The 24,181-nt window shown below is 47.7% G+C and overlaps 1 protein-coding gene across 1 annotated transcript in view; it reads left to right on the top strand.

Moving 5' to 3' along the window:
* ush2a (Usher syndrome 2A (autosomal recessive, mild)) overlaps positions 1 to 24,181 on the top strand; it is a 456,140-nt gene that overhangs the window by 145,802 nt on the left and 286,157 nt on the right. The window contains exons 17-24 of the mRNA XM_042330430.1: positions 10,044 to 10,207; positions 10,940 to 11,098; positions 15,294 to 15,522; positions 16,059 to 16,325; positions 16,493 to 16,515; positions 18,486 to 18,761; positions 20,046 to 20,215; positions 22,007 to 22,151. Of these exons, the coding sequence (XP_042186364.1) occupies positions 10,044 to 10,207; positions 10,940 to 11,098; positions 15,294 to 15,522; positions 16,059 to 16,325; positions 16,493 to 16,515; positions 18,486 to 18,761; positions 20,046 to 20,215; positions 22,007 to 22,151 (1,433 nt within the window). The remainder of the gene's footprint in view (positions 1 to 10,043; positions 10,208 to 10,939; positions 11,099 to 15,293; positions 15,523 to 16,058; positions 16,326 to 16,492; positions 16,516 to 18,485; positions 18,762 to 20,045; positions 20,216 to 22,006; positions 22,152 to 24,181) is intronic.

Below are 24,181 nucleotides of genomic sequence, written 5' to 3'. Positions count from 1 at the left end.
GGGGAAGCCTTTCTGGCATCAGGAGACTGAAAACAATAAAGATTTATATTAATATTATAAACTCATTTATCCCCTTGCCAATCAATAAGCCCATGCATCTTATTTGGTTTTCTCCCGGTGCTCGCCGTTCGGCACAGGTTGATCTAATCGAGGTTGGTTATAGACCTTAATATGGTTATGGGATATTTCCTGGCAGACTAAATGACATAATATCAGGTCTGCCCAAATCCTTGTTCAGGTAATCATAACCTTGGGGGTAAAAAATAGCTTTTCTTTCTCAACAGAGTGGGTTATTATACGCAGTAATTATAGCCCTGATCTATCCACACACAAACAAATATGTACACGCAGGCACACACACACACACATACAAACAAACACACACAATATCATTAAGATGTTTACCACACAGAGCGGTGTAGTTTACCCGAGTCTCAGAGTAAATTCACATTTGTCGGTTTCTTATTTTGATTCATAGTGTCTGTTGTTGAGTCTTTATCCAGTGTGTGTGTGTGCGTGAGAGAGAGAGAGGTCACAGACCCCTATTCTAGGAAATGCAAAAAATATACAACTACGTTTATAACTTATTAAATCTATTAAATTTATTATAACAAGACCTGCACTCACGCTTTGAGCACAACGATGACTCTGAGCTCCCGATGAGAGCCCCTGATGGCTATGTACTTGCAGTCTCCACGGAGGATGTATGTAAGTCATTCAAACGTATTAACCCTGGCAAGGTTGATGGCCCAGACAGCATCCCTCACCCTCAGAGTATGTGCAGACCAGCTGGCTGTTGTGTTTTCGGACATTTTCCATCTGTTTCTAGCTCAGGCCACTGTCCTCACCTGCTTCTAGGTGTCCACTATCATCCCTGTGCCCAAGACAGGGAAAGTAACTGAACTGAATGACTACAGTCCCGTAGCACTCACCTCCGTCATCATGAAGTGCTTCGAGAGGCTAGTCAAAGACCATATCACCTCCTCCTGACGGGTCGCCCGCAGGTGGTGAAGGTAGGCATCATTACCTCCTCGACACTGATTCTCAACACGGGGGCCCCACAAGGGTGCGTCCTTAGTCCCCTCTTGTACTCCCTGCACACTCTTAGAAAAAAAGGTGCTATCTAGAACCGTAAAGGATTCTTTGGCTGCCCTCAGAGGAGAACCCTTTGAAGAACCTTTTTTGGTTGCAAGTAGAACCTGTTTTGGTTCTATGTAGAACCCTTTTGGGTTCCATGTAGAACCCTCTGTAAAAAGGGTTCTACATAGAACCCACAACATTCTATGGGGACAGCCGAAGAACCCTTTTTTTTCTAAGAGTGTATACCCACAACTGCATGGCCTCACACAGTTCCAACGCCATCATCAAGCTCGCTGACGACACGACAGTAGTAGGCCTGATCACCAACAACGACAAGATGGCGTACAGGGAGAAGGTAGGTACCCTGGTGGCGTGGTGCCAGGTAAACAACCTCTCCCTCAAAGTCAGCAAAACAATGGAGCTGCTTGTGAACTTCAGGAGGAACTACAGGGCTACCGATGGAGGTTGGTTAAAAGTTTCACGTACATCTCAGAGAATCTGAAGGTCAAACCACACAGACACTGTGGTGAGGAAGGCACATCAGCAGCTCTTCAAACTCAGGATGCTGTAGAAATGTGTCTGTTCCCAAATGGCCTTCACTGTGTTCTACAGGAGCATCATTGAGCGCATACTTTCGGGCTGCATCAAAGCCTGGTACGGCAACTCCACCACCGAGGACCGCATGGCGCTACAGAGGCTGGTGCGCTCAGTCGAACGCACCATTGAGTGCACACTGCCTGCCTTCCAGGACACCTACAACACCAGGTGACAAAGGAAGAACAAGAAGATCATCAGGGACCCGAGCTATGCCCTGTTGTCCCCGCTTCAATCACCCCCTCCATTCCTATCACAGGAGGTTGGTGGCACCTTAATTGGGGAGGACAGGCTCGTGGTAATGACTGAAGCGGAATCAGTGGAATGGTATCAAATACATCAAACAAATGGTTTTATGCCATTCCATTTGCTCCGTTCCAGCCATTATTAAGTGCCTTCCTCCCCTCAGTAGCCTCCACTGCTTCCTACTCCCCGTATGGACACCCCCCCTCACTTCAACAGATTTTGTGCACTACCCCGACCCCCAATGGACATTTATCATGCTGAACAGCCACCACTAGTCAGCTACTTGCTCCCCCTGTCCCCTCTTCTACCCCGGTCTGCTGCTCCCCCTATGGACATTCCCTCCCCCTCAACATACATTTACCCTGCCCCCACCCCAATGGACATCATTGCCACAGTTGTTAAATATGTGTATATTATTATTTATATTTGTATTACTATCTATTTTATTATATTGTATTGTATTGTTGGAACTCAGAGCATAAGAATTTCACTGTACCATGTAATTACATCTGCAACCCTTTACAACCCCATACTAAACTCTAATCTAATCATAGCAGGAGGTTAGAATATTCACACACACACAATCTCACAAACATGGGATTCATTTAAGACTGATGAAAAAAAGGGAGAGTTGGTGAGATGTCGGGTGTTTTCTCTGTCCTTGGGAGAGGAGTGAAGGTCGAGTCGCGGAGGCGAGTGGGAGAGCCGTGTGTGTTGTGTGTGGGGTGGTGGAACCCCCAAAGCTCCCTGCAGTTGACAGGACAAATTTTCTGTTCATTAAGGGGCTGTGGCTTTTCACGCCGCGAGAAGGAGGGTGTCAGATTGTGTGTGCGTGTGATTGAAGGTGTGTGTGCGTGTGATTGAAGGTGTGTGTGCGTGTGATTGAAGGTGTGTGTGTGTGTTTAAGGGTGTCAGGCATTTGGCCTGGTGATCACCCAGTGCCGGGTCTCAGTGGGGTTCCACCACCTGTGTGACCCAATCCCCTGACCCCCCCCTTACACACACACACACACACACACACACACACACACACACACACACACACACACACACACACACACACACACACACCCCTTTCAGACACACATGTCTCCTTAACACCCATGGGACCCCTCCCCATACTGTCACTGGTCTGTGAATAGGGGAGCATGAGGGAAGGGAAGAGGGGTGTTAAGGTGAAGACCCAATACCACCCTCTCCATCCATCACACACACACACACACACACACACACACACACACACACACACACACACACACACACACACACACACACACACATTTACATTTGAGTCATTTAGCAGATGCTCTTATCCACAACGACTTACAGTAGTTAATGTATCTTAAAATACACAATATATACAAAAGTTGTGGATTCAGCTATTTTTCTTTTACTAGGAAGTCAGTTAGGAACAAATTCTTATTTTCAATGATGGCCTAGGAACAGAACTGCCTTGTTCAGGGGCAGAACAACAGATTTTTAAGTTGTCAGCTCTGGGATTCAAACCTGCAACCTTTCGGTTACTAGTCCAATGCTCTAACCACTAGGCTACCTGCCGCCCCACTAGCCACTCCCGTTGCTGACAGGTTAAAATCGAGCACACAGCCATGCAATCTCCATAGGCAAACATTGGCAGTAGAATGGGCTTACTGAAGTGCTCAGTGATTTTCAACGTGGCACCGTCATAGGATGTCACCTTTCCAACATGTCAGTTTGTCACAAATTTCTGCCCTGCTAGAACTGCCCCGGTCAACTGTAAGTGCTGTTATTGTGAAGTGGAACCACCTAGGAGCAACAACGGCTCAACCGTGAAGTGGTAGGTCACACAGGTTCACAGAATAGGACCGCCGAGTGCTGAAGCACGTAGCAAGTAAAAATAATTTGCCCTCAGTTGCAACACTCACTTCTGAGTTCCAAACTGCCCCTGGAAGCAACGTCAGCACAATAACTGTTCATCGGAAGCTCCATGAAATGGGTTTCCTTGGCCCCGCAGCCGCACACAAGCCTAAGATCACCATGCGCAATGCGAAGCGTCGGCTGGAGTGGTGTAAAGCTCGCCGCCATTGGACTCTTGAGCAGTTCAGATGTTATAGACCCCCGTCAGCTCCCAGCTGTGCCCTGGACATCATATGTGAATTGATTGCGCCCCATCTATCTTCAGAGTTTGTTCTGTTAGTTGACCTAAACTGGGATATGCTTAACATTCCAGCAGTCCTACAATCTAAGCTAGATACCCTCAATCTCACACAAATTATCAAGGAAACCACCAGGTACATCCCTAAATCCATAACCATGGGCACCCTCATAGATATTATCCTGACCAACTTGCCCTCCAAATACACCTCTGCTGTTTTCAATCAGGATCTCAGCGATCATTGTCTGCATCCGCTATGGGTCCACGGTCAAACGACCACCCCTCATCACTGTCAAATGCTCCCTAAAACACTTCTGCGAGCAGGCCTTTCTAATCAACCTGGCCCGGGTAACCTGGAAGGATATTGACCTCATCCCGTCAGTCGAGTATGCCTGGTCGTTCTTTAAAAGTAATTTCCTCACCATCTTAAATTAGCATGCCCCTTTCAAAAAATGTAGAACTAAGAACAGATATAGCCCTTGGTTCACTCCAGACCTGACTGCCCTTGACCAGCACAAAAACATCCTATGTCGTACTGCAATAGCATCGAATAGTCCCCGCGATATGCAACTGTTCAGGGAAGTCAGGAACCAATACACACAGTCAGTCAGGAAAGCAAAGGCTAGCTTTTTCAAACAGAAATTTGCATCCTGTAGCTCTAACTCCAAAATGTTTTGGGACACTGTAAAGTCCATGGAGAACAAGAGCACCCAGCTGCACACTGCACTGAGGCTAGGTAACACATAAATCCATGATAATCGAACATTTCAGTAAGCATTTTTCTACGGCTGGCCATGCTCTCCTCCTGGCTACTCCAACCCCGGCCAACAGCTCCGCTTCCCCTGCAGCTACTCGCCCGAGCCTCCCCAGCTTCTCCTTCACCCAAATCCAGATGTTCTGAAAGAGCTGCAAAACCTGGACCCAGCTGGACTAGACAATCTGGACCCTCTCTTTCTAAAATTATCCGCCGCCATTTTTGCAACCCCTATTACCAGTCCGTTCAACCTCTTTCATATCGTCCGAGATCCATAAAGATTGGAAAGCTGCCGCGGTCATCCCCCTCTTCAAAGGGGGTGACACTCTGGACCCAAACTGTTATAGACTTACAGTGGGGAGAACAAGTATTTGATACACTGCCGATTTTGCAGGTTTTCATACTTACAAAGCATGTAGAGGTCTGTAATTTGTATCATAGGTACACTTCAACTGTGAGAGACGGAATCTAAAACAAAAATCCAGAAAATCACATTGTATGATTTTTAAGTAATTCATTTGCATTTTATTGCATGACATAAGTATTTGATACATCAGAAAAGCAGAACTTAATATTTGGTACAGAAACCTTTGTTTGCAATTACAGAGATCATATGTTTCCTGTAGTTCTTGACCAGGTTTGCACACACTGCAGCAGGGATTTTGGCCCACTCCTCCATACAGACCTTCTCCAGATCCTTCAGGTTTCGGGGCTGTCACTGGGCAATACAGACTTTCAGCTCCCTCCAAAGATGTTCTTTTGGGTTCAGGTCTGGAGACTGGCTAGGCCACTCCAGGACATTGAGATGCTTCTTACGGAGCCACTCCTTAGTTGCCCTGGCTGTGTGTTTCGGGTCGTTGTCATGCTGGAAGACCCAGCCACGACCCATCTTCAATGCTCTTACTGAGGGAAGGAGGTTGTTGGCCAAGATCTCGTGATACATGGCCCCATCCATCCTCCCCTCAATACGGTGCAGCCACCCTGTCCCCTTTGCAGAAAAGCATCCCCAAAGAATGATGTTTCCACCTCCATGCTTCACGGTTGAGATGGTGTTCTTGGGGTTGTACTCATCCTTCTTCTTCCTCCAAACATGGCTAGTGGAGTTTAGACCAAAAAGCTATATTTTTGTCTCATCAGACCACATGACCTTCTCCCATTCCTCCTCTGGATCATCCAGATGGTCATTGGCAAACTTCAGATGGGCCTGGACATGCGCTGGCTTGAGCAGGGGGACCTTGCATGCGCTGCAGGATTTTAATCCATGACGGCGTAGTGTGTTACTAATGGTTTTCTTTGAGACTGTGGTCCCAGCTCTCTTCAGGTCATTGACCAGGTCCTACCGTGTAGTTCTGGGCTGATCCTTCACCTTCCTCATGATCATTGATGCCCCACGAGGTGAGATCTTGCATGGAGCCCCAGACTGAGGGTGATTGACCATCATCTTGAACTTCTTCCATTTTCTAATAATTGTGCCAACAGTTGTTGCCTTCTTACCAAGCTGCTTGCCTATTGTCCTGTAGCCCATCCCAGCCTTGTGCAGGTCTACAATTTTATTCCTGATGTCCTTACACAGCTCTCTGGTCTTGGCCATTGTGGAGAGGTTGGAGTCTGTTTGATTGAGTGTGTGGACAGGTGTCTTTTATACAGGTAACGAGTTCAAACAGCTGCAGTTAATACAGGTAATGAGTGGAGAACAGGGGGGCTTCTTAAAGAAAAACGGGTCTGTGAGAGCCGGAATTCTTACTGGTTGGTAGGTTATAAAATACTTATGTCATACAATAAAATGCAAATTATTTACTTAAAAATCATACAATATGATTTTCTGGATTTTTGTTTTAGATTCCGTCTCTCACAGTTGATAAAAAAGTATGATAAAAATTACAGACCTCTTCATGCTTTGTAAGTGGGAAAACCTGCAAAATCGGCAGTTACTGCTGCAGACCTATATCTATCCTTCCCTGCCTTTCTAAGGTCTTCGAAAGCCAAGTCAACAAACAGATTACCGACCATTTCGAATCCCACCATACCTTCTCTGCTATGCAATCTGGTTTCAGAGCTGGTCATGGGTGCACCTCAGCCACGCTCAAGATCCTAAATGATATCTTAACCGCCATCGTTAAGAAACAATACTGTGCAGCCATATTCATTGACCTGGTCAAGGCTTTCGACTCTGTCCATCACCACATCCTCATCGGCAGACTCGATAGCCTTGGTTTCTCAAATGAGTGCCTCTCCTGGTTCACCAACTATTTCTCTGATAGAGTTCAGTGTGTCAAATCGGAGGGCCTGTTGTCCGGACCTCTGGCAGTCTCTATGGGGGTGCCACAGGGTTCAATTCTTGGACCGACTCTCTTCTCTGTATACATCAATGATGTCGCTCTTGCTGCTGGTGAATCTCTGATCCACCTCTACGCAGACGACACCATTCTGTATACTTCTGGCCCTTCTTTGGATTCTGTGTTAACAACCCTCCAGACGAGCTTCAATGCCATACAACTCTCCTTCCGTGGCCTCCAATTGCTCTTAAATACAAGTAAAACTAAATGCATGCTCTTCAACCGATTGCTGCCTGCACCTGCCCGCCCGCCCGTCCAACATCACTACTCTGGACGGTTCTGTCTTAGAATATGTGGACAACTACAAATACCTAGGTGTCTGGTTAGACTGTAAACTCTCCTGCCAGACTCATATCAAACATCTCCAATTCAAAATCAAATCTAGAATCGGCTTTCTATTTCGCAACAAAGCCTCCTTCAGGCACGCCGCCAAAGTAAAGTAAAACTGACCAGCCTACTGATCCTCAGCTTCGGCGATGTCATCTACAGAATAGCTTCCAATACTCTACTCAGCAAATTGGATGTAGTCTATCACAGTGCCATCCGTTTTGTTACCAAAGTGCCTTATACCCCCCACCACTGCAACCTGTATGCTCTAGTCGGCTGGCCCTCGCTACATATTCGTTGCCAGACCCACTGGCTCCAGGTCATCTATAAGTCTATGCTAGGTAAAGCGCCGCCTTATCTCAGCTCACTGGTACGATAACAACACCCAGCCGTAGCATGCGCTCCAGCAGGTATATCTCACTGGTCATCCCCAAAGCCAACACCTCCTTTGGCCGCCTTTCCTTCCAGTTCTCTGCTGCCAGTGACTGGAACAAATTGCAAAAATCACTGAAGCTGGAGACTTACATTTCCCTCACCAACTTTAAACATCAGCTATCTGAGCAGCTAACCGATCGCTGCAGCTGTACATGGTCCATCTGTAAATAGCCCACCCAATCTACCTACCTCATCCCCATATTGTTTTATTTACTTTTCTGCTCTTTTGCACACCGCACACCAGTATCACTACTTGCTCATCATCATCTGCTCATCTATCACTCCAGTGTTAATCTGCTATATTGTAATTACTTTGCTACTATGGCCTATTTATTGCCTTACCTCCTCACGCCATTTGCACACACTGTATATAGACTTTATTTTTTTTCTATTGTGTTATTGACTGTACGCTTGGTTATTCCATGTGTAACTCTGTGTTGTTGTTTCTGTCGCACTGCTTTGCTTTATCTTGGCCAGGTCGCAGTTGTAAATGAGAACTTGTTCTCAGCTAGCTTACCTGGTTTAATAAAGGTGAAATATATATATATATATATATATATGTATATATATATATATATATATATATATATACCAGCTTCAGGTAAGCTAGTATATATAGCTATATATATATATTTATATTTAAATAAATAAAAGTTGGAATGCGTTCTCTGGAGTGATGAATCACGCTTCGCCAACTGGCAGTCCGACGGACGAATCTGGGTTTGGCGGATGCCAGGAGAATGCTACCTGCCCGACTGAATAGTGCCAACTGTAAAGTTTGGTGGAGGAGGAATAATGATCTGGGGCTGTTTTTCATGGTTTGGGCTCAGCCCCTTAGTTCCAGTGAGAGAAATCTTAACGCTACAGCATACAATTATGTGCTTCCAACATTGCGGCAACAGTTTTGGGAAAGCCCTTTCCTGTTTCAGCATGACAATGCCCCCGTACACAAAGCAAGCTCCATACAGACATGGCTTGTTGAGATAAGTGTGGAAGAACTTGACTGGCTTGCATAAGTGTTAGTGTTAGTTCTCTTTTATTTATTTATTTCGTTGGGTGGGGTTATTTAAAATACCATTTGTTGTGGTAGGGTTTCAGATGTTTTCGGGAAGATAGGGAGGGACTCTGCTGTCCTAGCTTCAGGGGGAAGATGGGGAGGGACTCTACTGTCCTAGCTTCAGGGGGAAGATGGGCAGGGACTCTGCTGTCCTAGCTTCAGGGGGGAAGATGGGGAGGGACTCTACTGTCCTAGCTTCACGGGGGAAGATAGGCAGGGACCTTGCTGTCCTAGCTTCAGGGGGAAGATGGGGAGGGACTCTACTGTCCTGACAGCTTCAGGGGAAGATGGGCAGGGACTCTGCTGTCCTAGCTTCCGTATCTTGCCTATGGGGGAAGATGTTTTTTTTTTTTTTTGGAGGGACTCTACTGTCCTAGCTTCAGGGGGAAGATGGGCAGGGACTCTGGCTTGTTGAGATAAGTGTGGAAGAACTTGACTGGCTTGCATAAGTGTTAGTGTTAGTTCTCTTTTATTTATTTATTTCGTTGGGTGGGGTTATTTAAAATACCATTTGTTGTGGTAGGGTTTCAGGGGAAGATGGGGAGGGAAGATCAGGGGGAAGAGGGCAGGGCTGTCCTAGCTTCAGGGGGAAGATGTGGAGGGACTCTGCTGTCCTAGCTTCAGGGGGAAGATGGGGAGGGACTCTGCTGTCCTAGCTTCAGGGGGAAGATGGGGAGGGACTCTGCTGTCCTAGCTTCAGGGGGAAGATGTACAGGGACTCTGCTGTCCTAGCTTCATGGGGGAAGATGAGGAGGGACTCTGCTGTCCTAGCTTCAGGGGGAAGATGGACAGGGACTCTGCTGTCCTAGCTTCAGGGGGAAGATGGTTCCACCATTGGGACAGAGAAGAGCTTGCTTCAGGGGGAAGACACCATTGGGAACACACACACACACACACACACACACACACACACACACACACACACACACACACACACACACACACACACACGTACGTTAGATGGAAGGTTTTGTAAAAGTAATTGACAAATGTTTGTATGTAATTCTGACTGGTTTGAAATTCATTTCTGTTATGAGCTTGTGACGTGAAACCAATGTTCTCTGTATTCTCCTCTTCCAGGTGCCAGGCATGTGTGTGTAACTCCGTTGGAGGGGTGAATGGGTCATGCCACCCAGAGACAGGGATATGCCAGTGTAAGGCCTTGGTGACGGGGGACAGGTGTGACCGCTGTGTCCCTGGAGCCAGTCACCTGGACTCAGACAACCACCTGGGCTGCAGTAAAGGTACTGGATGACTGGCCGCAGAGGCACAGTCAGTGATTCATCTAATTTCTTCAGAATGTTAGAGTTAAGACAATACTTTTATATCTTAAAGGTTATAAATAATATCATATTTATTGTATGTATGTGCATGTGTTGTGTGCATTTGTGCGTGTACTATATCTCTTTCTCGATGTCTGTGGATTCTGTGTGTCCGTGTGTATGCATACAGTATGTGTGTGATGTGTGTGTTAGTGGGGAGTAATTTCCTCCTCCTGTGCTTTCGCTGCCTAGGGGCTGTTTTGAGTTAGACACACGGACACTAACTTGACATGGAACAGACACACAGTATTAAACTCACAGAGGGACACTGGCTCTCTGGGGCCTCCTCAGTATGCTAAGACGCTCCCCGTGGATCAAATGGAAAATACCCCTCACACGCACATACACGCACACACGCACGCACGCAGACATGCACGCACACACACGCTCGCAGACACGCACGCACGCACGCATGAACGCACACACACACACACACACACACACACACACACACACACACCCCGCAACCCTGTTATTGTGTCTATTGTGTTGCATAAGACATACACAGTGGTTAGTAATGTTATTGTATCTTCCCCCTCTTTCTCTTATCCCCTCCCAACCCCTTTCCCATTTCCCACATCCCTCTCTCTCTCTTCTTCTCTCCCCTACTCTGCTTCCCTTGCTCTCTGTCTCTCCCCTTCCCCCTCCCCCCAGCTCCTATCCAGCAGCCCAGTCCAGTAGGGTTAGTCCTGACCTCCACCTCCATTCGCCTGACGTGGAGGCCTCCTGACGCGCCCAACACACACACTCTCAACTACACACTGCTCAGGGACGGCCTAGATATACACACTACGCAGAGACACTACCCATTCAGTAAGTACACACACATTCACATTCACAGGCACACAAACACACACACACACATTTTGTATACTTTATTTGAATCCACCAATCAAATTGACAAAAAAAGGATCAAACATTTCAAAAGTCCATGTATGCATAAAGCACCCCCTTCTCCAAACAGCTAGGGTGCCTACGACAGCTGAAACAGAGCAGTATCTAGCCAACTGCTTTGCCCTACTTTTTGTCAGGACCTCAATCTGGAGGCACCGCACTGCAAGCCTGTGTATGTGGCCGAGACTGCCAAATATCAGAGCCACCAGCTTGCACCTCCACCCGAGGCTGTCCAAGCGTGGCACGAGGGGCTGGTATTTAAACAGCTTCTCAGCAAAGGCCTGCTCTATGTAGCCGTCCAATGAGCAGCCCACTTCCAAAATGAGCACCTCTCCCTGGCCTCCCCTCACAACAACAATAGCTGGTGTATTTGACACACAGGAAAACACATAATCAACATCAAACCAGCTTCCCCTTACACAAGAATGTTTATGCACGTGTACTGTTTGTGAGGCCACTTGTCTCACTTCGATGGCTATCAGGTCAACAAGGCGGTCATGTCTAGCAATGTACAAATCCTTGTATGAACTGCAGCCATTCACAACATGGGCAATGGACTCCATTACATTGACTCATGTAGAGCACAAAATGGCTCATGGTTTGCAGGGTACCAGAGTGCTAGATTACATTTTGTTGGTATAACTCACAGCCTCGCCTTAAAAGTAAAGGTTAGAATGTTCTCGCCAATGGCAAAATTCTGGTACATGGAATGGGAGACAGAGTGGACATCACAGTTCAGAGCAGTGAGTTTCCCCTGCAGCCTCAGGCCAGTCCAGCGTTGCAGTAGCTGCATCCGTCTGACACCGAAGAGTGTTGTCCTGGATGTAGGATGAGATGTTCCATCATGGGTGACACATGTCTCCACAACAACACTGAGATCTGACCACAACTGCTTCAGAGGCCGTCACTGACTCAGTTTACATATCAGTCCGTGTCCACCTGAGCTACACTCCAGTCCGGTTGCACAGGCCATTGAGGTCCGGGTCAATCTGACCACACTCCAAAGCACACAGCACAAGTGTCCAATCCAATTTTCAATTGGCCTTCCTCTTGAAGCCTAAGCAGTTGTCCTCAGTGTCCCTGGCCAGGGGAACCTTCCTCCTCCGTAGGTCCAGAAGGAAGGAGGCTCTGCATAACTCCTTAACTGTCACATCGTCACTGTTGAGCATGTTCAACAGGTGAGTCTGTCTGATAGCAGTGTAAATCCACTCAATATTCGGGACACCTAAACGCCCCTCTCTTCGGGACACCTAAACGCCCCTCTCTTCGGGACACCTAAACGCCCCTCTCTTCGGGACACCTAAACGCCCCTCTCTTCGGGACACCTAACCGCCCCTCTCTTCGGGACACCTAACCGCCCCTCTCTTCGGGACACCTAAACGCCCCTCTCTTCGGGACACCTAACCGCCCCTCTCTTCGGGACACCTAACCGCCCCTCTCTTCGGGACACCTAAATGCCCCTCTCTTCAGGACACCTAAATGCCCCTCTCTTCGGGACACCTAACCGCCCCTCTCTTCGGGACACCTAACCGCCCCTCTCTTCGGGACACCTAACCGCCCCTCTCTTCGGGACACCTAACCGCCCCTCTCTTCGGGACACCTAACCGCCCCTCTCTTTGGGACACCTAAATGCCCCTCTCTTCGGGACACCTAACCGCCCCTCTCTTCGGGACACCTAACCGCCCCTCTCTTCGGGACACCTAAACGCCCCTCTCTTCGGGACACCTAAACGCCCCTCTCTTCGGGACACCTAAACGCCCCTCTCTTCAGGACACCTAAATGCCCCTCTCTTCGGGACACCTAACCGCCCCTCTCTTCGGGACACCTAACCGCCCCTCTCTTCGGGACACCTAACCGCCCCTCTCTTCGGGACACCTAAATGCCCCTCTCTTCAGGACACCTAAATGCCCCTCTCTTCGGGACACCTAACCGCCCCTCTCTTCGGGACACCTAACCGCCCCTCTCTTCGGGACACCTAAACGCCCCTCTCTTCGGGACACCTAAACGCCCCTCTCTTCGGGACACCTAAACGCCCCTCTCTTCGGGACACCTAACCGCCCCTCTCTTCGGGACACCTAACCGCCCCTCTCTTCGGGACACCTAAACGCCCCTCTCTTCGGGACACCTAACCGCCCCTCTCTTCGGGACACCTAACCGCCCCTCTCTTCGGGACACCTAAATGCCCCTCTCTTCAGGACACCTAAATGCCCCCTCTTCGGGACACCTAACCGCCCCTCTCTTCGGGACACCTAACCGCCCCTCTCTTCGGGACACCTAACCGCCCCTCTCTTCGGGACACCTAACCGCCCCTCTCTTTGGGACACCTAAATGCCCCTCTCTTCGGGACACCTAACCGCCCCTCTCTTCGGGACACCTAACCGCCCCTCTCTTCGGGACACCTAAACGCCCCTCTCTTCGGGACACCTAAACGCCCCTCTCTTCGGGACACCTAAATGCCCCTCTCTTCGGGACACCTAACCGCCCCTCTCTTCGGGACACCTAACCGCCCCTCTCTTCGGGACACCTAAATGCCCCTCTCTTCGGGACACCTAAATGCCCCTCTCTTCGGGACACCTAAACGCCCCTCTCTTCGGGACACCTAACCGCCCCTCTCTTCGGGACACCTAACCGCCCCTCTCTTCGGGACACCTAAACGCCCCTCTCTTCGGGACACCTAACCGCCCCTCTCTTCGGGACACCTAAATGCCCCTCTCTTCGGGACACCTAAATGCCCCTCTCTTCAGGACACCTAAATGCCCCTCTCTTCGGGACACCTAACCGCCCCTCTCTTCGGGACACCTAACCGCCCCTCTCTTCGGGACACCTAACCGCCCCTCTCTTCGGGACACCTAACCGCCCCTCTCTTTGGGACACCTAAATGCCCCTCTCTTCGGGACACCTAACCGCCCCTCTCTTCGGGACACCTAAATGCCCCTCTCTTCAGGACACCTAAATGCCCCTCTCTTCGGGACACCTAACCGCCCCTCTCTTCGGGACACCTAACCGCCCCTCTCTTCGGGACACCTAACCGCCCCTCTCTTCGGGACACCTAACCGCCCCCTCTCTTTGGGACACCTAAATGCCCCTCTCTTCGGGACACCTAACCGCCCCTCTCTTCGGGACACCTAACCGCCCCTCTCTTCGGGACACCTAAACGCCCCTCTCGTCGGGACACCTAAACGCCCCTCTCTTCGGGACACCTAAATGCCCCTCTCTTCGGGACACCTAACCGCCCCTCTCTTCGGGACACCTAACCGCCCCTCTCTTCGGGACACCTAAATGCCCCTCTCTTCGGGACACCTAAATGCCCCTCTCTTCGGGACACCTAAACGCCCCTCTCTTTGGCTCAGGAAGACAAAGTCACATGTGGTGTGTGTGTTGAAGCATTGCCACTTTTTCACCACCTGAACAGTTTTGTTATTAATTTCCACCAGAACCTTCTGTGGGAGAGGCACATGTCCAAGCAGATGTTTAATCTTTGCTAGGGCCACCTCTCTCACAGCTTCTAGCTTCATGACCACAAGCAGAGGGGAAACGTCAATCATATCAAGCCTGGTTGAATACACACGGACGAGCTCCTCAACTTGTTCCCACTCGCCAGCAACATAAAATGTATGTCCAAGATGATAACTATATGTTATCATCTTGGACATACAGTTATCATCTTGGACATACATTTTATGTTGCTGGCGAGTGGGAACAAGTTGAGGAGCTCGTCCGTGTGTATTCAACCAGGCTTGATATGATTGACGTTTCCTCTCTGCTTGTGGTCATGAAGCTAGAAGCTGTGATGAGAGTAGACTCTGATTGGTTTATTCATTAGTGTAAATGTTGGGGGCTTATCAGTTTTAGACTTGTACCATAGGTTACCTCAGCTGTGTCTTTCGTACAACACTGCACATTTAGTGTCTTTCCAGCCCATCTCAAAAAATCATCTGTGAGAGAGCATGTCTTTAATGACATGGTCTTCTCTGGAGGTCATCTGGAGGTCACCAGCATACCCTCTTACTGGGTTTGGGGGCACACACAGACACACACACTATATGTTGAAGACACACAAACACACACACGCACACACATGCACACACACATTCAATTATTTTCTCTCTCCTAGGCCCTGTAACTTATGTGGACAGTGGTTTGTCTCCGTTCATGGATTATTCTTATCAGCTAGTAACGGCTAATGTTAACGGTCAGACGGTGAGTGTTCCGGTCAGTTACCAGACCCTGGCCGCCGCCCCAGACCCTGACCATATCCTTCTGACTCTGGTGGGCCGACCAGGACCGACCACAGCCAACCTCAACTGGACCCGACCACAGAACACATCACGTCCACAAGAGAGGTATGGACCAGTGGGCTGCTGAGGGAAGAACGGCTCTTAATAATGTCCGTAACAGAGCAGATGGAACGGCATCAAACACCTGGAAACCATGTGTTTGATGTATTTGATAGCGTTCCACTGATTCCACTCCAGTCATAACCACGAGCCTGTCCTCCCCAATTAAGGTGCCGCCAACCTCCTGTGGTATGGACCCAGTATTCTAAACCCCCTCTAGGTGTCCTATCTAACCTCAGTGGATAAATAAAGAGAAATACGGAAATAATTGAATCAGAGAGAGTGAGCGAGAGACTTGTATTGAAAAACACTTTCAATAGTGAACCCATTGAACATGATTGTTTGTCTAGGACTAAGCCTAATTTGTGTCCAGGAAACCAGCACTTAAGAATTCTCAACCAGCTGAGTTGAGATGAGACGAGATGTTCTTTTATGGTCTGTGAGTCCCTAACTGAAGGAGTAACATTGGCTGGTCAGTTATCATGGTCAAGTCATATTGACTAATAAACTAAACTGATCCCTCTCTCTGTGTGTTCCTGTAGGTTTGTGCTGACCTCAGTGGAGGCTGGTACTGGTAGGGAGCGGGTCCACTATACAGGTCTAGAGACCCAGGCTGTAGCCGCTGGCCTCTCCCCCTACACCCACTACAACCTCACCCTGCAGGCCTGTACTACTGGTGGGTGCACCTCCACCCCTCCCCTGCCCCTCCTCACTTCACCCAGCCCCCCACAGGGACAGCCCCCACCCAGGATCAACGCCACCGGACCGCACCAAACGCACGCAGCCTGGGACCCCCGTTCGTCCCAATGGTACGACCCGAATCGCCTCTTGATCTGTGTTCACAGACGACAGGAATGAAATGGAAGAAAATTGAGAAGAACAAATAGTTTTGAAAAGGAGGTACTATGGAGACTGTCCTATTAGGATGCTCCAAGAGAACACATGTTCAACTCCCCTTAACACTGTGTCCCTACAGTGTTCTCCTGGATCCAGGGCTTTGTACAGTCTCTATAAGGCTCTCTACCATATTAAGCCTGTGTAACCACCACCACACTTACTGCATTACATTATATCGCTCCCCGAGGCACATTGAAACAAATGTACTTCTACCAGACATTATTATTCATGTCATTTAATATTCTGTTTTGAGTCGTAATTCAACCATGCCTACAACTAGAACTGCCATGTTGGTCTGGCTGTATTGAAACAAGACATGGGGGAACAGACTCATTGAAGTGCTAGTGTGATAGGGAGCATTGGAGAAGAGAGAGAATAGAGAGAGAAAAGAGGGAGAATAGAAGTGTTTATTTCTATTGTGTTGTGATGCCTGCCTGTCCTCGGCTCAACCTTCTGTATTCATTCACTGCCTTGTTAACACTAATGAGCAATGTGGATACGATGCTGAGCTTTGATTCTCATGTGGATGAAGAGTCTCTCTGCTATAGAGTATTAGAATGGGATATGAGAATGCACTGTGCTGGTATTCATTCATTCTATTTTAGTATTGGCTGAAGACCTGTGGTTGATTAGTAGCTTACAGTATGGTACTGTAGTGATGCATACAGTATTGTATCTCCTTGTGTCCTACTAGTGCTGAGCAACTAACTGAAATTGCGGTTATTTTTCGGCTGTTAACCCAGAAGAGTCTAAGCCCTGTCTAAGCCGGGGGGATACTACTAAGCTATATGGAATTGTTTTAAGAAGGTCATCCCAAGGATCAATTTGCTATTTGATTTTTCAGACGAGTCTTGTGACGCCTGTGGGTGTGCTAGAGAAAAACAACCAACATGTACGTGTTCCTGAGAGTCTCATCTTTACAGTGGTTTTCTAGGCCAAACCGTTCAGACGCTACAGACGATTTTGTGAGAAGACCGATTTTCGGGATGTCTCATGGTCTGACAAATACCGCTCTAGCTCTGTCACCTTTACCACAGATGTGTAAGTGTTAAGTAGACAGATGTGTAAGTGTTAAGTAGACAGATGTGGAAGTGTTAAGTAGACAGATGTGGAAGTGTTAAGTAGACAGATGTGGAAGTGTTAAGTAGGCAGATGTGGAAGTGTTAAGTAGGCAGATGTGGTGAATTGAGATGCATCCAATGCAAAAAAATCAGATCAAGCCCGAACTGTGCAATGTAGTAGGGAGTTGTAGTTTCCAACAGGCCAATGTTTTACATAGGTTAGTACAGAAAACATGGTAATTAACTCAAATGACCATAATCCGTTGCGCGAGTACTTGTCCAGTCTGTGTGTTTCTTTTACGCCTGCTACATTGGGTTAGTGTGGGGAAGACACAGAGAGAAGAGACAGAAGAATGTGCGATCAAGAGGGATAGAGAGCAGTTGCTTCGAGAGGTATCTCTACCAGAAAATACAATCTAAGTGATTGATAGTTGGTATTCAGCAGGCATAAAAGTATGACTTATTTACTTTGTAGAACTACTAAAATAGGACTTTTGTCAGAAGCTCTATAGAGATGAGTTGATGACTTGGAATGAAATAATAAAGTCAACAAATAAAACACATACGGCATCAACTGAAATTTGTGATTGAAGTAAAGTAATGTGAATAAATGCTGGTTAATGAGTGATAATCAGTAATGGACAGTCTCTACTATTATGGGACTTTTAGAAATTGTTTTATTCTCTGTTGTTACATTATTCAACGCACATCATTTATAGTGCATTTAATGTCAAAAAATAGAACCCGAAGTAGAAAACCGTGATTATTTTTTCATTTACCAAAAAAAATAAAATCCACTGTGTCCTAAATAGTGGTTCTCTAACTTCTTTTTAACTTTGATCAATATAATGTACTTTATCATTTCCTTGTGACCCACCTGGTATAAGAATATACAATATTTCTGGTAAGGAACAGGTCCTAATAGGAACTAGTCACAAGCTAACCCATCAAGAACTGATTAATATGGAATTGAACACAATAAAATCGTCTCTTTTGTTTCTGCTTCCATAGGTGTTATTATAAGGTACGAGCTCTTCATACGAGGGCCAATGGAATCGCAGAACACCACAAGCCCCGCCCCAGAGCGTAGGGTGTTTGTGAGCAGTGGTTGGCTGGATCCCCGCCTCCCGTCTGACTCAGCCAAAGAGAGTGCTCTGCCTCCTCCCCAGAGCAGCGCCATAGTAACAGACCTGCAGGCCTTCTCCACATATCAGTTACGAGTTCTGACCGTCAACATGGCCGGGAGTGTGATATCAGACTGGACTACAGCTCGGACACAGGAGGGGGGTCAGTTAAACACACACACACCAGCATACAAACACAAACAGTGACGAAGTAGAGAGAGTGTGAGGTGAGCACTTACAGAGAGAGAGAGTTCCTCTGGGGAGGCCTCTGGGTGTGTAGTTATAGTAGTTTTGTGACATAATGGTTGGTGGAAGTGAGGGAGGAGAGGGATAGGGAAGAGAGAGAGAGAGTTCCTCTGGGGAGGCCTCTGGGTGTGTAGTTATAGTAGTTTTGTGACATAATGGTTGGTGGAAGTGAGGGAGGAGAGGGATAGGGAAGAGAGAGAGAGAGTTCCTCTGGGGAGGCCTCTGGGTGTGTATTTATAGTAGTTTTGTGACATAATGGTTGGTGGAAGTGAGGGAGGAGAGGGATAGGGAAGAGAGAGAGAGAAAAAGAGACAAGAAGGAGGGGGGTTTCTCATTAAAGCATTCTAATTCCAAAGAGATGATATGGCTCATTAGAACTAGACTGTGCCCCCAAACAAAACTCACAGCCCCCTGTCTGACTGTGTAATAGCCATGAATCACATTACACACCCTCTGTGTGTGTGTGTGTGTGTGTGTGTGTGTGTGTGTGTGTGTGTGTGTGTGAGAGAGTGTTTGTGCACTCCTGCATGCATGCGTGAATCGCATTAAACACCTAACACTAGGTGGCTTCAGAGATAAAGGAGAGATTGGAGAGATACGACGAGAGATGGGGAGATAGTGTGTGAGATAATAGGTGTTTCTAAATGTGTGCTGTGCTGTGCTGTGCTGTGCTGTGCTGTGCTGTGCTGTGCTGTGCTGTGCTTTCATTCAGAGGGCTGTGTGAGTGTTGACTGAGGCTCATTATGCCAGTACTCCTGAGCCATGTTGACAGCTCCATCACAAACATAAACACAAATGCTGCTCCACATTTGGATCAAACATGCAAATGGTATTTTACAGCTTGCGTTTGGAGTGGATTCTGTGCCCAGAGTAATTTAACAAGCTCTCTCTCTCTCTCTCCTCTCTCTCTCTCTCTCTCTCTGCATTTCTGTGTTTCTGTCAGGGTAGCTGTGTCAAGTTGACATGGTGTGAAAACACTGCTGTTTTTTCAACCTGGCTGTGCTCCTATTTGACAACATCCACCTGCTTCCGCTGTTCATTAAAACCCTCCACAGCAGTTACACTGACGCAGTCAACGGAGTTACTATTATGGACACTGTGATTTAAGAGTACCTAATGACAAAAGAAGAGATTTGGGAGTAACGTGTGTGTGTGTGTGTGTGTGTGTGTGTGTGTGTGTGTGTGTGTGTGTGTTCCATAGCTCCGGAGTTCGTGGCTCCTCCTGAGGTGTCGGCGGTGTCATCCTCGTCCCTAAAGGTCGCGTGGAGGTCAGCGCTGGGTCAAGAGGCTAGAGGACAGGTCACTGAATACAGGGTGAACCTGGTCACAGAGCAGAGGTCCAACCCGTACGCACCACCTGTTATCACACAGGTAACATACTTACACAATAAATAGGTACACATGCTTCTCCCTCATTCCTAGATTTCCTGTCTTGGCCCTAAATCATCTTAGAAAAATAGATAGACATTTGAAACACCACTACTTCTGCATTCCCTTAGAAAAACACATACAATATCATTGCACAGATAGGAGTGTTCTCATCGGCTCAAACAATACATTTTTAATGAATCGTACAATGTGATTTTCTGGATTTTTTTTTCTCATTTTGTCTGCCATAATTTGAAGTGTACCTATGATGAAAATTACAGGCCTCTCTCATCTTGTTAAGTGGGAGAACTTGCACAATTGGTGGCTGACTAAATACTTTTTTGCCCAACTGTTTGTCTAGTCAGCTGTCCCCCTTGGTAGGACTATCCCTCTGCTTTCTCACTGTCCTCTCTTAACGGGATGCATAATGTCTCCTCGTAACATATCGCTCTGTTCTCGCAGTCTGTGTGTGTGGTGTGTGCTAGAAGATTGTGTTAGCCTGCGGAGCTAAAGCCTAGGCATTAGCTAGGGGAGCAAATAAGTCTCAAGCAAGTTGACACATCTCATGTAAATGCCATTTAGCGGACAATTTTACCCAAAGTAACCTACAGTAGGGAATGCATACATTTCTGTATGTGTGGGCCCAGCAGGAATCAAACCCACAGCCCTGGCGTTGCAAGCTCCATGCTCTACCAACTGAGCTCCATGCTCTACCAACTGAGCTCCATGCTCTACCAACTGAACTCCATACTCTACCAATTGAGCTCCATGCTCTACCAACTGAGCTCCATGCTCTACCAACTGAGCTCCATGCTCTACCCTGAGCTCCATATTGAGCTCCATGCTCTACCTATTGAGCTCCATGCTCTACCAACTAAGCTCCATGCTCTACCAACTGAGCTCCATGCTCTACCAACTGAGCTCCATGCTCTACCAACTGAGCTCCATGCTCTACCAATTGAGCTCCATGCTCTACCAACTGAGCTCCATGCTCTACCAACTGAGCTCCATGCTCTACCTATTGAACTCCATACTCTACCAATTGAACTCCGTGCTCTACCAACTGAGCTCCATGCTCTACCAACTGAGCTCCATGCTCTACCAACTGAGCTCCATGCTCTACCAACTGAGCTCCATGCTCTACCAACTGAGCTCCATGCTCTACCAATTGAGCTCCATGCTCTACCAACTGAGCTCCATGCTCTACCAACTGAGCTCCATGCTCTACCTATTGAACTCCATACTCTACCAATTGAACTCCGTGCTCTACCAACTGAGCTCCATGCTCTACCAACTGAGCTCCATGCTCTACCAACTGAGCTCCATGCTCTACCAATTGAGCTCCATGCTCTACCAACTGAGCTCCATGCTCTACCAACTGAGCTCCATGCTCTACCTATTGAGCTCCATGCTCTACCAACTGAGCTCCACGCTCTACCAACTGAGCTCCGTGCTCTACCACCTGAGCTCCGGGCTCAACTGAGTTCCATGCTCTCCTCCACCTGAGCGCCATGCTCTATCAACTGAGCTCCATGCTCTCTACCACCTGAGCGCCATGCTCTACCACCTGAGCGCCGTGCTCTACCAACTGAGCTCCGTGCTCCACCACCTGAGCTCTGTGCTCTACCAACTGAGCTCAATGCTCTACCACCTGAGCTCCATGTTCTACCACCTGAGCTCCATACTCTACCAACTGAGCCATACAGGACCACAAGTGTGTGTAGGGGGCCTATAACATCACTCTGATCCTCTGTGTGTGTGTGTGTGTGTGTGTGTGTGTCTTTCTTGTCGCAGGTGCTGTATGTAGCCAGTCCATCAGAGCGTGTGTATGTAGCAGAAGGGCTAGAGGCCTACAGGAAATATGACTTCACTGTGACTCTATGTACCTCACTGGGCTGTGTGACCAGCCTGCCTGCCTCCGGACGAACACTACCTACAGGTACCACATACACACACACACACACACACACACACAAACTGAACACTACCAACTGGTAACCCACTCATTATAACACCAGAGATAAATATCATCCAATTATTTATTTATTTCTACCACACTGCTCAGAAATACTCCAGTATACTCCAGCAGTACTGCTATACTCCCATACAGTGTCTCTGTTTATGGAGTTGTTTATGGAGTTGTAGATCATGATTGTTGCTGGTTAAACCTGACCACATGTTTGTATTGTCCCAGTTATGGAGGTGTAGAATAGCAGGTCAGTTACATATTAAGAGACTATAATGGAGTGTGTCTGTCAGGGAACGAACTACCTCTGGATGGGAGAGGGGGATGGAAAGAAAGCAAAGTAGGGAGAGAAAAAGGAAAAAGAGAAAACAAGAAATAGGGAGAGAGTGAAGAAGCAAAGAAGAGAGTGAGGGAGAGGGAAGAGAGTGAGGGAGAGGGAAGAGAGTGAGGGAGAGGGAAGAGAGTGAGGGAGAGGGATGACAGGGTTCACACACACACATACACACACATACATTCACTCACACTCACACATACATGCACTCAATCCCGCACGCACGCACTCAAAAACACACTCACACAGACGTTCACATACATACACACACACTCACATACACATACACATACACTCACACATACATGCACTCAATCACGGACTCACTCACACACTTACTCACTCACATATTCAAACACTCACACATATTCAAACACTCACTAGCCTCTTGACCCCGCGCTGACCTCCACGTGACCTTTAGGGACGAGGATGACACCGCCGACACCTCAGGAGGAGCCACGAACTCCGGAGCTATGGAACACTCACTCACGCACACACACACACACACACACACATGCACTCACTAACTCACTAAATTCACTCACTCAGTATTTCAGTCGAGACACTGGCGTAACCAGGGGGGAAATTCATTGTACACGGCAGTAAAAACAATTTACTGTTAATTACAAGGAGAAAAATGTGGCATAGCGCACACTCCCTGTTGGCCATGAATCATACACACACACACACTGTTACACACACACATTCTGTCACACACACGTGTGTGCGGGCCACTGCCATAGATTTATTACCAATATGAAAGTAGGATGAATTAGCCTCCTTTTTTAATAACTGAGACACAAATCACTGGGCCTGGGACGAGCTCTAATTGATCAGCTTTGTGTGATGGGCACACACACACACAGTGCCGCCGCACAGCTCTAACATATGGTCTGGGCTGACACACACGACCCGCACACATATTCATCCATATGCTCACACATGTTCACCGGTTGGTCCGTTTCTATTCCGTTTGTTACTTTGTTTGTGTGTTTTGTTTACGTCTTGAAGATGTGAGAATGTGTTTCTCTCACGTGCAGGAATACAGCATGCTTTAACATATTAATACACATCATGTTGTTGGTTTCGACTTCATTTAAATTATTCCAAGGTTTTTAAATGTAGAAATCTAGATTATGTGGCATTTTTTGTGTTTTAAACTGTACAGTCACAAAATCACCCCATATTGTGTTTAGGAATGAACATGTTTATATATATTGTTCAACAGCCTTAACCCTCATTTCTCGATTGATACACTGGTGCGTCAATCTAAGGAACATAATGAGAAACATCCAGATCAAAATCCGTCCGCATCTGGGGTGAAAGGTGACAGAGCTAGAGCGGTGTTTGTCAGACCAGAAGACATCTGGGGTGAAAGGTGACAGAGCCAGAGCGGTGTTTGTCAGACCAGAAGACATCTGGGGTGAAAGGTGACAGAGCTAGAGCGGTGTTTGTCAGACCAGAAGACATCTGGGGTGAAAGGTGACAGAGCTAGAGCGGTGTTTGTCAGACCAGAAGACATCTGGGGTGAAAGGTGACAGAGCTAGAGCGGTGTTTGTCAGACCAGAAGACATCTGGGGTGAAAGGTGACAGAGCCAGAGCGGTGTTTGTCAGACCAGAAAACATCTGGGGTGAAAGGTGACAGAGCTAGAGCGGTGTTTGTCGATAATCG

The sequence above is a fragment of the Oncorhynchus tshawytscha genome, linkage group LG11, assembly GCF_018296145.1.
Source record: "Oncorhynchus tshawytscha isolate Ot180627B linkage group LG11, Otsh_v2.0, whole genome shotgun sequence".
Lineage (NCBI taxonomy): Eukaryota > Metazoa > Chordata > Actinopteri > Salmoniformes > Salmonidae > Oncorhynchus > Oncorhynchus tshawytscha.
This window is presented reverse-complemented; position numbering and strand designations above follow the sequence as displayed.